We start from the raw sequence: 15,512 nt of genomic DNA, 5'->3' as shown, positions 1-15,512 counted from the left end.
AACTAGAACTAGGGGGCATAGTCTTAGAATAAGGGGCTGCTCTTTCAAAACTGAGATGAGGAGGAACTACTTCACTCAGAGGGTGGTAGGTCCATGGATTATGCTGCCCCAAAAAGCTGTAGAAGCTACATCATTACATAAATTTAAAACAGAAATAGACAGTTTCCTAGAAGTAAAGGGAATTAAGGGTTACGGGGAGCGGGCAGGAATTTGGACATGAGTCTAGGTTCGGATCGGTCATGGGCCTGTGGGTAGCGGAGCGGGCCCAGGGGCCGTGTAGCCTGATCCTGCTCCTATTTCATGTGTCTAATTCTGTTAGATTCAGGAGATGGTTCTGTGATAGTGGATTGGCGGTTAGGATCAGATCAGCCATGATCTTATTGAATGGCGGAGCAGGCTCGAGGGGCCGATTGGCCTACTCCTGCTCCTATTTCTTATGTTCTTATGATCCAATTGAACTGGCTTGAGGGGCTGAATGGCTGACTCCTGTTCCTATGTAGGATCCATCAAATAGCCTGGTAAGTAGGAAATATCATGCAATATTTCTTAGATTGGGATAGTCAAGAAGCAACGTTCCTTTAAGATGAAAACTGCGGTCAAGCGATTTGCTCTTAACTGCCTTGCTCACTGTCTTTACTGTATTTTAAAAAATCACCTGAAGCAAATTTGAGCAAATACAAAGTGCAGATACAGGGAGCCAATGGGTTATTTGACTCTGGAATAAGGATTGTTGGATCGTTTCATAAGCTTTTCTTCTCATTAGTCAATAGCAGAGATTTACTGGAAACCGTTTTGGCAAATGTTAAGCAATACCAGATCTTTGTGTAGCTTGGAAGCTCTAATGGATACCACTATAAAAAGAGCAAATACATCCTTTATTCTGGAAATTGAAGAGTTGGCTTCAAGGTATATACTTCCCTAATCTGAATCAGCTGTTGATTCAGAATTGATGCAAATCATCAGCGGGCAGCGTGAATGGGATCCTTCTCTCGCTCACTCACCTCTGTTTCTGTGTGAATGGCTGTTGCCTTATGGCCAGGTGCTGCTGATCCTCTATCAGTCGAATAAGTGGTGAGTTTGCTTTAATGCGAAGCCCATAATAGTGATACTTTGAGTTTCCCCTATAAATGGAGGAAAACAGTTGATACACAGTACAGTAGCTTGAGGTAATTTCCTAGAAAATGCATACATGGTATTTACATCTACATTCTCTATAATAAATGAATCCTTCCTGTTGATTCCACCGTCAAACACTCCGAGTCATAAATTGATTGATTCTATTGGCCAATATTTGTACTGAAGCTTCAAGGTATTGCTTAAAAACAGCATAAAATGTATTTTGTTACACAGCAGCTCTGAGGCATCCCTCAGAAATCAATCCAGAACTAACCTGACGATTCCAACTGAAAACGAGGAATAAAAGGAAAAATGGCTGCAAATAAATCACAATTCTATGCTGCTACTCCTATTCGCAGTTGTTCAATGTATTTCTTTTACTTTGCCTTTCTTTTCCTTGCCTCCTTCTTGTAATTGTTAGAACTATATAGTCTTTAATTTATATTTGTTCTTCCAATTTAATAGTTCTAGTCCTACTCATTTCTTCCGCAAGTCTTGCTTAATGTCACAACCTTGTTCAGTACTACACATTTGTTAAAACTTGACAGAAAACAGCGTTACTGATTATGCTAAGATTTAGTCTTATCCTTTTTCGGTTTCTGCAGAATTCTTCCCCCCCACTGTTCTTAACTACTTTTTAGACATGCCAGTCTTTAGGTGCAGTACCTATTCTGGCCACACAGTGGTGCTACCACACAATGCCAAAATTATATATTTAAAGGCAACATTAAAATACAGAATCTCTTGTTTCAGCTCTATTATCACTCATGCTATCATCCTCAGAGTTACATAAAGTTAGTTTTTGTGGGAAAAATGGTAATACGATAATCTGTTTTAGTGATGTTGGTTGAGGGATAAATATTGACCAGGACACTGGATAACTCCCCTGCTCTTCTTCGAAATAGTGCCGTGGGATCTTTTACATCCACCTGAGAGAGCAGACAGGGCCTGGGTTTAACGTCTCATCTGAAAGACGGCACCTCCGGCAGTGCAGCACTTCCTCAGTACTGCACTGGGAGTGTCAGCCTAGATTTTTGTGCTCAAGTCTCTGGAGGCGAGAGTGCTACCAACAGAGCCACAACCGACACTGTTATCACAAATTTACATAAAAACATTATTACAATGTTAGCTCATGGAAATTTGTTCTGAAAGTTGCAAAGGACAGGTCCTCAAAAAGTTTAATTTGGAACAGGAGCAGACCTGTAGGTAACTTACATTTGAGCAATGGAATATTTCCTAATGTTAGTCCATCCATTTCAAGTTTAATTAATGACTTCTGAAACTCCCATTAAGCAGTGATTCTGAATTGCGCTGAACTCCCTGTTAGAAGGATAAAAGGGAAAGCTAACCGTGTGCCAAGTCTCCGGGTCCGGAGTCCCATGAATACTGATCGTATCAGTTTGCCAAATGAGGCAGCATTTACAGGCTCCAGTTTCTGCTCCTGACAGTGCAGCAGGTAGTGGCAGTATAGAGTGCTTCGGGGCAAACTCACTCCTTCCGCTGTTTCATAGTTATCTAATAACCACTGAACCTGTGCAAGAACAAGAAGAATGGTTTTTCATCATTTTTATTCATTATTTTCTTGCAACACTATTTTATTGTGAATTTAAATTAAGGAAATCTCTGGTTTGTCAGACTTTATATTTGTTTAGGGTTACTGGTAAAAAGGGCTACATCAACAGTACAATGTTAACTTTACAATGTAACAGGCTGAAAGTCCACAGGAGAGGAACAAAAGACAATAATTCATGCATGATAATATTTCTTTAACATTCACTCAGAGAGAGTGGCATTCCACAAGTAATTTAAAAACTAATTGATCTGCTGTTGCAATGCTCATGGATAAAAATAAAATAAATTGAGGTAGATTTTCAACTCGCTGCCTGGGCGCAAAATTGGCGTTGCAGATCAGCTGCTGTTATAGAAACCGTCCTATTTTCATTGATTTCAGTGGAAATGAAAATTGGGTGGTTTCTAAAACAGAAGGCTGATCGGCAACACCATTTTCATGGCCGAGTGGAGAAAATTGAAAATTGACCCCATTGTCTGCACTTTATAATTCTGTCTCCCTCTGTCTTTCTGTTTGTTTTGCAACCGTTCTCTCTGCATCTCTATTTTTCCCACTCTTTTTGGCTCTTTTCTCCCTCTTCCTCTCTCCCTCTTTCTGTAAGTCTTTCCACTCATTGTCTTTCTTCTGTATATCTCCCTCTGACTGCTCTGTCTGAAGGTATAAGATCCACACACACATTAATAACGTGTCACTGTTTCTAACAACATTAGTTTCACAGGCATGGGTGATTCCTGTGTGTTTAATGAGAATAATTTAAAAAAGGAAAAGAATTGTGACAAAGCTCTCTGGAGCGGATCTGTCCAGTAGAGAAAACAGTCCGGTATTTTTATAAAGCACTCCAGTTTATTTTGAATCAAATGCGAGGCTTTGCACACAAAAATATTAGTACCTTGTACACTGTTTTTTGTGTCACAGTTTGCTGCAATATGTCCTAAAATGTCTAATTCACTGTCTGTTACAAAATCCTGCACAAGGTAATATTCTATTACTTCTACAAGATGTTCCAATGCAATAAATGGGTGTGATGAAGTGGTATTAATGCTGTTATACAGCCACAATTAAATAGCAACATTGGTACACTATATCCACCGTGCCTGTTTTTATAATGTACAGAAGAAAGTGTATAGTCTTGTAATGCTCGGGAAAAAGTTCCCCTGCATCACTGGCACCTGCACTCACATTCCCATGAGGAGGTTCGCCATAATTCGTCACATTCTATCACATTACTCGACTCAATACTAAATATGGAAGACAGACAGCAAACCATTAATTATTAAAATATTCGTGATTTTGTATATTATGTTTTATGGGAGTATCTTAGTGGCTATAACACAATCTGAGGGTTCAAATGACTACATAAAGCATTGAGGTATCACTTTTGCAATTTACAATATCATGAGAACTGTCAATTGGGATACAGCCACATAATGCTCCAAGCAGTTATTGTTCTACATATTAAATGCACAACAAACATGAATAATAAAACTCTCATTTGTTTACTTCATATTTATTCCCAATTTTATCCCAGGTGCTGCTCGCCCACAGATAGCATCCTTCAGCCAGGAGACTAGGATGGTCTGGTGCGCAGATTTCTCCACGACTACTGTCAATGCTTTTCCATGACACAACAACAGAAAATACACTTGCTGTGCAGCAAGCTTATTATCTGTTTTTTTTTCCAAAAGAGCATCCCAAATTAGAAATACATTCCATCCAGCAAAAATTGATTAAATTTGGTCTCAAAAGTGGCATGCAATTTAGAGCGACAGGCAGTCCTGTGACCCAGACCGTTGACCATCTGGTTGGGAGGCAGGTGTTCTAACATTTGTGCTACTGGACCACCCTTATTGAACAATACAAAACAGAAACCCCAGGGGAGTCAGCACTTGGAAGAGTTGACCAGTGACTCACTGTGGCTGGAGAGGCACGCATGGTGTGACTGAAAGACTGACTGGAGCTCCCCAGCATGTAACCTCCCTGGATGACATAGGTCCCTCCTCCTGGGTTGGCCACAATCTGCCCTCCCGTGACATACATTGGCACCGTTCCACTACTGACCACGTTCTGCGAAGTCACCGGCGTGGCAACCTGGTTTGGCGTCCCCTGAGATTCATAGTAACTCCCGCCTGTGTTCTGGCTGTACAGCTGAGTTTCTGAATAAGGGTAGGTGTTTGAACGTCTGAAATGATAAAGTATGGCAGCGGTTCCACAAAGATGACTTTAGTGACAGTTTGCCCACTTATATTTAGAAGTGTTATATTACAAACCTGTTGTGACTATAAAAGATAAACAAAGCACATTATGGGCCTTATGTTAAACATCTTATTTTGGTTACCCAGGAGGGGCATGCAGTTCATCAAACTAATTTGTTCCACAGATCTTCACTTTCCTCCAAAACACGGCAGACATTTATTATGATAACAATATAAAATGCATGCATCAGGCACATCAAATGAATTTGGAGTTACGAAATGTGCTCATTCAGAACATTAAACATAATATTTCATGTAATTTATGTATGTGAAACATTTTGGAATGTCCTGAGTGATGTTATAATGCACCATATAAATGCAAACTCCTTCTATAAATAAGAAGCAAATTTAAAAAAAGCAAATAACAGGAAAATATTTTTTTGAAACAAAAATAAAACAAGAGTCATAAGTTTAAATACTATATAGCCCATTTGCTATAATAATCTGAAATTCCGAGATGAATGCTTAGATGATGGATAGAATAAAGCTTTTTTTTAAAAAAAAACCTGATGACTTTCCAAAATGTATTTAAACAGAAGGAAGTTTGCTATATTGGTCAGCCAATATATTATAATGCAAACTTACTCTATAGCATTCGCGCGGATATTCAACCAGCAAGTATTAATGTTACGCCAGCAGCTGCAACCTCGAAAATCAGTCTTCCAAACAAGAATTTAGATTAAACATTTAGAGGTGTTCAAATACCCCACAGCAAATCCTGCTGGTTGGTCAGCGGTAGTGAATTTCTAATTGAAAGTCACTTTAAAAAAAAAACAATACAAACTAATGCAGTTTGCTTTAAAATGCAACCACTGTTACTAAAATCAGCACCCGACACCTCGTTTGTGGCTTTGGTTATTGTCCTCACTCATTGAAATTTAAATGGCTATTCATAATTACCCACTGTATAACCACAGAAGCCACTTTATTTGTAGACTTCATTCAACCCCGAATCTTTGTGAGATTACTGATTTTTAAATACGGTCGTCTTTGTTGGCATTTTTCTTTTACTTCTATTCTGATGTTTTCCCTCCCTTCAAGTAATTTTGACCACTTTGTGATGAAGCTATTGTTCTCTGATGCAATTTGTGCGCTGTGATGGGATAATGATCAACAGTATATTCACTCACATGGATCAACAATTACCCATTAGTGGAGCTCTGGTTCCATGCTGTGAAAGCCCTTTAATTCCATCATAAACTTACAGCTTTAAAAATAACACAAATTCTGTGATCATGCACGTTCCTTTACCAGTTCTTGAAGTATTCTGACAGGCATTCTTTCTACTCACATTGTGCTTCCTGTATAGCTGGCATCACCCCCTTCTACATACTGCACCTGGTTCGAGTAGACATGTTGAACCGGCTGCACTGGGACCTGTTGTAACTGCTGAACCTAAATAAGGAGGTCATCAGGAAGAAAAAGTTAATTAGGGTGTACTATTTATTAGTTAAGAAACCAAAATATCAACAGCAAGATTTTATTCCATTTGTGTTGAAGCAAAATGTTAGATCACCTTCTTTAATATGGCCTTCCCATTCAATTAATATGACTCAACTTCTACATTCAATGGTGTTGGTGGGAGGAACCATTTTAAATTTCTGGCACTATTATTTGAAGCCTGCAAAGCACCAAATACCATAATGGCAATTGTGCCTCCACTAATCAGTGTGTAAATATATAGCGTGGTGTGGTACTGGGCCGTACAAACCAGTGAGGTCTCGCATTCCCTCCTCCGATCACTATTCAGCAGCCGGTGTGGATGCCGGGGAAGGGAAGAGTCAGGCTCAGCTGTGATGGCCCCACAGATTGAATAGTCCACCAACATCACTGTTGAGGTTCACACATAAAGGATGGCCACTTGCCTTGTACTAGAGGACCACCATATAACTGTACCCATGCATGAGTTACCATTTCGAGGAAAGGAAAGTGAAGGGACAAAATCAGAAAAAAATCTGTATCAAAATAGAAAGCATAATAGCAAATTGAATAAAAGTACTGCAAGGCACCAACTAACATCTCAGCTCTGATGCTGTTAATTAATATTGGCATTTAAAATAATGCTATTATTCTACCATGTACGCAAGTGCGTAATTTTGAAAACACACCATTTTCACCATTCATCTCTATGGGAGACTGTTTCATTTTAATGGAGTATATAACAAAACAAATTCCTTGCAGCCAGCAGTTCTGATTCTAATCACTGCAGGCGCCAATTTCCCTATTTTTACAATTATCAGTCTCGTGAATTCTGCACTCACAGAAACTTCTGCACAACTATAGATCTGTTGCAGAATCAGTTTTCTTCTGGAGAATTAGTCTGTGTGCATCAAAATATGGCAGATCTTAAGCATGCAGTTTAGTCCATAAATGAGCGATGAGTTATATTGAGGACATTAGTTAAGAACTACTGCCATTTGGGATGACACGAAAAACAGATCGAAAGAATGGATGAATTCCAAGCAGTTAAAATACATTTTGAAGAACCTGGCTTATCATAAGGTTTCTGGAAATAATTCTTAAAAATTATTCAAATCACAGTAAGCATGTATTTTGCTGGGCCATGTAGCAGAATTTACAAAATACTGTAGTGCCACTGAATTTCATTAAGCCCTACTGAAGAATGTACCCTTTTTTACTGCCAATTCCCAGTGGGTCTGACTAGAGTCTAACCACTACAACACATTGTGAGCTTAGCCCTAATATATGCTATTTTAAAAATATTAAAATTACTCTGGATAACATTACAATTCTGAGCTGCCTCGCCTGTTGGCAATGCGCATCAGAAATTGAGCCATGATTTTCTGACCTTTCAACATATTAGTACTTCCAATGTGACCAATATAAAATGTTTTCTTAAATTCAGATGAGGCAGGTACAATAAATTGATCCATTAAAAAACGTGATCAGGTTTTACCATTTTAAGATGTAATTTCAAAAACTGAAGTGAATTTTTAGGAACTCCTGAATATGCTGAAATAATGAATATTGATAGCTTAAATTGTATACCAGATGTATTCAAATAGAGATCAATGGACCCTGAGGGTTCCACCACATCATCAGACTTCTGTCTGTCTGGGGCCAGGAATACTGTGCACCTTAGCACAGAGTCAAGAATTCTGTGTTCTATATTATTCTATATTTGTTGGCTAACACATTGGGCTGGATTTTGTTACTGGGGCGGGCTGGGATCATGTAATCCGCTTTTCGTGTTAGTCACCTGATTCTAAATCGATGTGGGAGAATGATGCGATTTTAACTTAAGTGGGCAATTGAGTTCCAGCGTGTGGGAACCCATGGCCCAATTAGTTTTTTCAGTCTGAAACTCGCCTCCGATGACGTCATCATTGCTGCTGCATTTAAGGTCTGCAAAAAGCCTGGCTTCTTCTGCAGACTGCCAACCTTTTGGCCTTTCATGTTAGAGGGACCTGGAGGCAGAATGACCAGCGGGAGACCTAGGTTTGATGACGTTGCCCTGCAAGCTTTAGTGGAGGGAGCAAGAGCCAATAAAGAGGTGCTCTTCCCTTCTTCAGGAAGGAAGAAGCCTCCCCAGCAAACCAAGGCTGTGTGGGTCCAGGTGGCCCAGGAGGTCAACTCTTTGTCGATAACCCGCAGAACCTGGCTTCAGTGCAGGAAGAGGTTTCATGACCTTCTGCGCACTGAAAAAGTGAGTATGACTTTCCCATCACCCTCAATCTGATCCCCATTGCCTCTCCTCACCAGCACTCAGCTTTAGCAATCTCTTCCTCCACATCCCACTTGACACTGACATCCATACACCCTTACCCATTCCCTCTCTCTCTATGGTCACATTCACCTAACTATTTGACTATGCAGCCCTCACACTCCCTATCACTGTGATGCTATGAAAACTTACAAAACACAGGGAGGGCCCTTGGTCTTGCCACCTCACTCCATCTTTGTCTCCTTTTAAGCATTTATGCTATGGATTCTCTACACTCACTCCTTCATTCTCACTCAAAATCCACTTGTCTCCCTCATTGCAGGAAAAAAGAGCTCACAATAAGAGTGAAAGGGCAAGGACAGGAAGAGGGCCACCCTCAGTAGCCCAGCTCACCCCCTGGGAGGAGGCGGTCCTGGAGATCGTGGGAGTGGAGGACGATGCGCTGGTGGGGGACAGACAGACGGGTGCATCACAGCAAGCTGGTGACAGAATAGTTTTCCATCTCTCTCATTGACATTGCAGGAGTCGCTGATAATGATTCTGAAGCTCTAACAGATGGACTTATGATCATCGGCAATATGCAATGTGCATGTAACCTTGGCATCACATCTCTGACTCTTTCCTTTACTCCCCCACAGAACCATCGACAGCACCCATCCCACTAGCCAGGAGGAAGAGCCTGAGCATCCAGACCCCTCAGAGGAAGCTGCAACCTCTGAGGGCGCAGCGTCAGCAGAATTTAGCGCACCCAGCACCAGCGCAGACACTCGCACCTCAGTGGGACCTTTGCGAGATAGAGTAGTGTTGTCACCTGGTGTATCACAGCTCACAAGTGAGCATTAGCAGATGGTGGAGACAGGGACAGCAGTGGAGAGTCCTCGCCGGAGGGCACAGGACTCTGCCAGCTCGGCTCAGCTGCATGTCGACCCTCTGCCTCTGGGTCCATCCACAAGATCAGCGGTGCTGGAACTCCAGGAACAGATGCAGGAGTCTCTGGCAGGTTTTGTCTCCAGGGTCGCTGCGAGTGTGGAGCGAATGGAGGAGTCCATTGCGAACATGAGCAGAGCCTTTGTGGAGTCATTGGCGCATGAACGCATTACCATGGAAAGGATGGCAACCTCCATGGAGGTGATAAGTCGCCAGAGTGCAGAAAACATGGTGAGTGTTCTGAATAGAATGACATCTCTGGAGGAGCGATGGTCATCTATTGAACAGAGAAACCAGACCTTCATGGAAGTCCTTCTGAGTAGGACTGCCAGTGCAGATACGGGTCCCCATGGCCCCCCTGATGTGCAGCAAGGTGCTCTCAAGCCACTTGCAAGTGCTGAGGGGGACCTGACCCATGAGAGGGAAGTTGGTGGCAGACATCAAGGAAGTGGGGGCTCCTCTCCAAGCACTCACACTTCCATGCCACTGCAGAGCCCTTGGTCAGAGTCCAATCAGAGTCCACACCCAACTGAGATCGGCGTCTCAACCCCTGCACAGCCGCAGGAGCAGCAGACTGTTGACGAGCCCTCACAGGTTCGCAACCCCAGAGGACGCCCGCCAAAGGTGTCGAGACAGGAGCAGCAAGAAACTGAGCAAGGGGCCTCCACATCTGCTGAAGCCACAGGGGAAGCACCACATAGGAGCACGCGTAAGAGAAAGATACTGCACAAATAGTCACAAGGGTAGTCACTTGGGTGAAATTTGATGTTTAATATTAAAAAGCCATCAGATGGTTACTGTAAATAAAAAATCTGATGGCTACTGCTGCAGCTGTGGCGTGTGTCATTTCGCTAATGGGACTTCCACATTAAGGGCTTAGGATTACTTGGTATATGCCTCAGTTGAGGAAGCGCTCAGTGAAGGTGGCGAGAGGGGTTTCCTAGGAGGTCACACTGGAGATGGGTGTCAGGCTCCAAACTTCCACAGCTGTGGTTATGCCTTCTAAAAGTTCCCCCAGACCTGAGACAACAAAGTCTTGCCAGCTGCAAATGATGGCTGATCAAATATCCTATTTAATGGTGGAGCTGCAGCTAATAGTCAGCAATCCAATTGTGCTCCCGCCAGGTTTTACCGTCGTGTTTCAGAGCAGGCGTGCTTCACGTCGGAAAAGGGTTAAAATCACCAAGGCCTTTCAAAATGGGATAATAGAGGCAATTTAGTGCTTGTTAGGGGCCTATCCCGCCTCTTGGAGGCGGGAGCAGTAAACACGATTTCTTGAAAATTGCTTGGAGGTGGGATGGAGGCGGGGTTGGGCCTTCCCGCCACATTTTGCAATTTTAACACCCCACACGCCTCCATTCCCGCCTCCACGGCCCTGTGAAATTCGAGCCCATTACCTCTGTTCCTGTTTACAAAAAAAAGTGCTTAAGGCAACGAAAACAGTTTTTCTTTGGGCTGCTGACACGGTTTTCAAAAATTAGGACAGAGGTCCTAGACAATGTGGGAATATTTTCAAGGGTCCCACACACACAGTAAAGTTTTAAAATCACTACTACTTCAGGAAAATTAGTTATCTCCTTAACAGAAATAAACTGTGCTATTACTAAAATACAATATTTAAAAGGCAAACAGAAATCAGCACAACTTGCAAACAGTAAACATTCCTTAAAGGAACTTGAATAATTCAGCCTTCTGTTCATCCTTATGGTTATTTCCTATTTGACCTACTTTAAGAGCAGTTGGTCCTGTTCCAAAAACTAGTGCCTGAGGGACTCGCTGGACCTTGACTCGCTGCTCAGGGCTGGCTGGTAACATGGAGAAAAATGGAACCTGCTCAATAATCACTTTCTGCTCTGTGCTGGGAAGATGCTGGGGAGTAAATCGAATCACTTCGACTCTTGGTGCTGAGGTAGAGGGCATCATGTGTAAGACGTGCACTTTATGTTCTGGACTCAATGCTTGAGAGTTTCCTAACTGATGTTCTTCATGAATACTGTTCTTTGAGCAGGGAGAATCGGCAACTAGCAGCTTCTGATCTTTCTCTATCAAACTGGAAATCTCAATCCCCGTGCTCTAGTGTATAATATAAGCAAATTATTCTTACTCAATCAATGACTCTATCAGAATACAGTCACAAGGGTGGACGATGGATGAACATGCCAGCACTGAATGGAATTGGACCAATAAAGCAGGATATAGGATGATCTTTCTAATGGTTCCTAAAGGTCATAAGTATTAACTTTGGGCTATCTCAACCCAGCTCCTAAGGGCCTCAGGTGTACTGTATAAAATTATTCATAATTTAAAAATTGGAAAAATCTAATTTGGAAGCATAGCTGATATGGGAAGTAGAAAAGAAACAAGCTGGTGCTCTTGAGGTTGATGGGGAATAGGGTTAAGGTACATAATCTGTGCTATGTAACCTGGAACAGTTTACTGGTAATACTGGATACAAAAATAATTCCATTCCCCAGCATGGTCATCCCTCACCTTGGACACAAAATTCACTAAATAGTTCACAAGAATTCTTGAAACCACCTAATATGTACATTTTATAATACTATCATATCTACATGGGTTATGGGGACATACATTATCTAGTTTGTAAAAATGAAGCAAAAAATACAAACTGTATGTTGGTCCAATATAAGCACTCATACTATAATTTGACTGTTTCCCTCAATTTAAGTTCTTTCATTCCTACGAGAAGGATTTGGTGATTCTGGGTGCCAGACACACCAAAAAGCTGGTGAACTACTACAGAACAAACTTTAGCAGATCAAAGAGCTATTATTTAAATAATAGTCAATACAGGTTACGTTAAGAGTCTTGATAAAGGGTTTTGACCCGAAACATTGACTCTAATTTCTCTCCACGGATGTTGCCTGACCTGCTGAGTTTTTCCAGCATTTTCTGTTGTTATTTCAGGTTATGTTAAACATTGTCTGGTGAAAAGCAAAATGGATACTAAGAGATGGGGGCCTAGAAATTCGTATTGGGCGGTGGCACAAAACAGGCGGTATTGAATCGGCTGCCCGTTATACACAGTGCCTGATACTCAGTTCGATTGACTGAAATGGATCTGAATATTAGGCGCTGCGTACAATGGGCGACTGACCCGATACCACCCGTTTCACACTACCGCCCAATATGAATTTTTAGGTCGTGATACTTCAAAACAGTAATTTAACTTATAGATTTTTTTGCTACTTGCAGAGCTAATGTACAATACTTGTTTGTGTTTCGTTTTAAGAGGTGCAAGGAACAGACCAGTGGTATGTTCTAAGAGATTGAGGACAAGACATTTTAAATTCAGATAGTCTCTTCATTTCAAACCAAACAAATCCTGAGACCATCAAGCTAAGAGCTAGATTTGGCCCATTAGAATAAATGTCAGAAAGCTATTTAAGTGAAAATATGGCCTAGCTCCGATAATTTTGATTTGTTTTTGTTCATTTCAGGTTCAATGTTCATGCAAAATCTATGCTTGCAATAAAATGATGAATTTGCTCATTTTATAAGAAATCTAATCCTGACTGACTAAATGCAGATTATCTAGGATTTGTGCCCTGGATTAATGGTGAAATGTTAAATTACCGTCTGTGGGCACGGTCTACCTCAGCTTTTGAAAGCAATTCATGCAAATTAATAGGTAATCATTCAACAAGTAAAACCATTGGGACTGTGTCCCTTCACAGCAATGTTATCAAACAAAATTTGACACTGACCACAAAAGGAGATATTAGGAAAGAAAAGAAATAGGTTTTATGGAGCATCTCAAAGGAGAATAGAGAGGCGGAGAGGTTTAGGGAGGGGATTCCAGAGCTTAGGGCCGAGGCAGCTGAAGACACGGCCACCAATGGTGGAGTGAGTAGAATTGGGGATGTGCAAGAGGTCAGAATTGCGCAAAAGGTTCTGTAGTTAAATGTAAGAGTTGTGTGGTACTGTGCTATGCGGATCAATAGTCTCATATTTGATCGCTGGTCTATGCTGTGTTAACTTAACTCACTAAGGACAATGCCAGGAGAACAACACTGGCGGTTTCCAAGCTCAGAAATGGGAAAAATTTCAGCTATAGTTCTTTTCCTGATGCAGTAACTACAGCTGAAAAAGTGCATGTCTGATATCAGGTGAGAACTGCTTCAAGCTCGGTTGTGATGCCGCCATCCATCTCGCCCCCCCCGCAACCCCTCTGGTTAAATAGCTAACCGTCAGCATCTTGGCTGCACATGAAGAATGACATATTTGTGTAGGATAAGCAGAAAGATGCCTTTAGAACTTTCAGCATTAGTTACTGTCTTCAGCAGAGGGGAAGAAAAATGGGGAGAAACTTATAAAGTGAGCAAAATTAGTTAAGTCTTGTCCCCACCAGATCAGGATGCAACTGTTTGCTTGCCTTATAATAAAGAATATACATATAATACTGTATACACACACATACATATATATATATATTCTTTATTATAATATATATACACACAATATATATAATTCCACCTACATTTTCTGTTCTGGGTCAGATGTCTATTAGTTAAAACATGATTTAAGTGAATGGCCATATCTAGCAGAAAATAACTGTAATGCAGACACAGAATTATTTTGCCGTGGGGTAAGAGATCATTGTGTTCCTTCTTTATCTCATAGTTTATGAAAGTCATAATTGTTCATATTTCGGAGTGGAGTCATAATTAACGATTAACAAAATTGGTAGTGCCCATAATTTGGTTCATGAGTTAATTTGAGCAGAGAAAACACAAAAATGGAGATAAAAAATTAAACAACAATGCATACCTCCTGAGAAACATGAACTTGCTGCAGCGCTTGTACTGATAGCTGTTGAACTTGGCTGGTTTTCGCAGCCTGGGGTGTTGTTTGCACAACAGATCTCTGTAGAGGCAAAATAAAAATCAATTAATTCTGCTTTGAGCTTGACCTACAGCTTTCAAAGGATCAACTTTCTTTCTAACTTTATTTTCTGCAATGTCTAATGTTTAATATTTCAATAGCTACTCTGTCATGTGGAGACCCAAAGGGATTGATGAACAAAGAATCTCGTTCAGTGTTTCCAAACTGCTGCACATGGTTCCTCCTCCCTAGCACAGCAGAAATAAAACTGAGAACATGATAAAACTAGAAAAGTCTTCTTCTGATCTGAACTATGGGAGTGTCAGTAATGGCTCCATAGGGAATTTCATAGATTCCCATCCCAATTGTATCTGAGCTGGGAGAAGCCAGGATCAGTTGAAATGCTGAGCATTAGGATTCCTTATGGTGCCATTCTCCGATGCTCCTCTGAGTGACATCAGGGAGCAGTTCTCTGCAGAGAGGAGATATGGGATGGTGGGTCCAAGCAGAGCTGAAAAACAGAAATTAAAGTACGAGCATATCCTAAGCAGCAGATGATTTGCAAAATGAATTTTCAGAGGGGGATAGAAGCACTTTATATTGAAAGTTCTCTCCCTTACACTTTGCTTTTCTTTTAACTTTACTGAACACTTTCAAACTGTTGAGATGACAAATAGATGTACAAGAACAGACCAAATGGCCTATGCATAGGTACTCTGATGTTTCCCATTTTCTTTGATGTTTGCAAAAAGACCATTTTGGCAACCATTGTTAGACAAAGATCTGGACACAAGTATTGCTTTAACATAGATTCAAGAACAACAATTAGTCGGACTGTGAGGGGAAAGCCTTGCCCCAGAAGTATAATTATGTACCACACCACATTAGCAAAACAGAAAATATTTCCAATATTCTGCATTATTTACCTTTGTCAAAACACTTTTAAAACACATGATGGTATTCCTATTTTTGAAACTGGGCCAAAAGTGTTTTAATTAACACACTGGGCAAGAATCATCAAATCGAAATGGCCCAGAATAAATCTACGTGTGTGAGACAAGCTATATAGAAACCTATAGCTAGATACATAGCTTTTCACCCTGCTCTTTCAAATTTT

General features: G+C 41.0%; 1 protein-coding gene across 3 annotated transcripts in view; it reads right to left on the bottom strand.

Moving 5' to 3' along the window:
* The window catches only part of rfx1a (regulatory factor X, 1a (influences HLA class II expression)), a 157,281-nt gene that overhangs the window by 36,811 nt on the left and 104,958 nt on the right, over positions 1-15,512 (bottom strand). Inside the window, exons 4-9 of one of the 3 annotated variants that reach the window (XM_085971644.1) lie at positions 14,342-14,437; positions 11,279-11,623; positions 6,230-6,333; positions 4,598-4,865; positions 2,466-2,647; positions 1,002-1,121 (exon numbers count right to left, since the gene is read on the bottom strand). In XM_085971644.1, coding sequence (XP_085827770.1) covers positions 1,002-1,121; positions 2,466-2,647; positions 4,598-4,865; positions 6,230-6,333; positions 11,279-11,623; positions 14,342-14,437 — 1,115 coding nt within the window. The remainder of the gene's footprint in view (positions 1-1,001; positions 1,122-2,465; positions 2,648-4,597; positions 4,866-6,229; positions 6,334-11,278; positions 11,624-14,341; positions 14,438-15,512) is intronic. The other 2 variants (XM_085971643.1, XM_085971642.1) reach the window with 2 other exon arrangements.

This window comes from Somniosus microcephalus, chromosome 31 (assembly GCF_052327205.1).
Source record: "Somniosus microcephalus isolate GS21.2 chromosome 31, FLI_Smic_1.0, whole genome shotgun sequence".
Taxonomy (NCBI): domain Eukaryota; kingdom Metazoa; phylum Chordata; class Chondrichthyes; order Squaliformes; family Somniosidae; genus Somniosus; species Somniosus microcephalus.
Note: the sequence above shows the minus strand (reverse complement) of the source record. Positions and strands in the feature narration are given on the sequence as shown.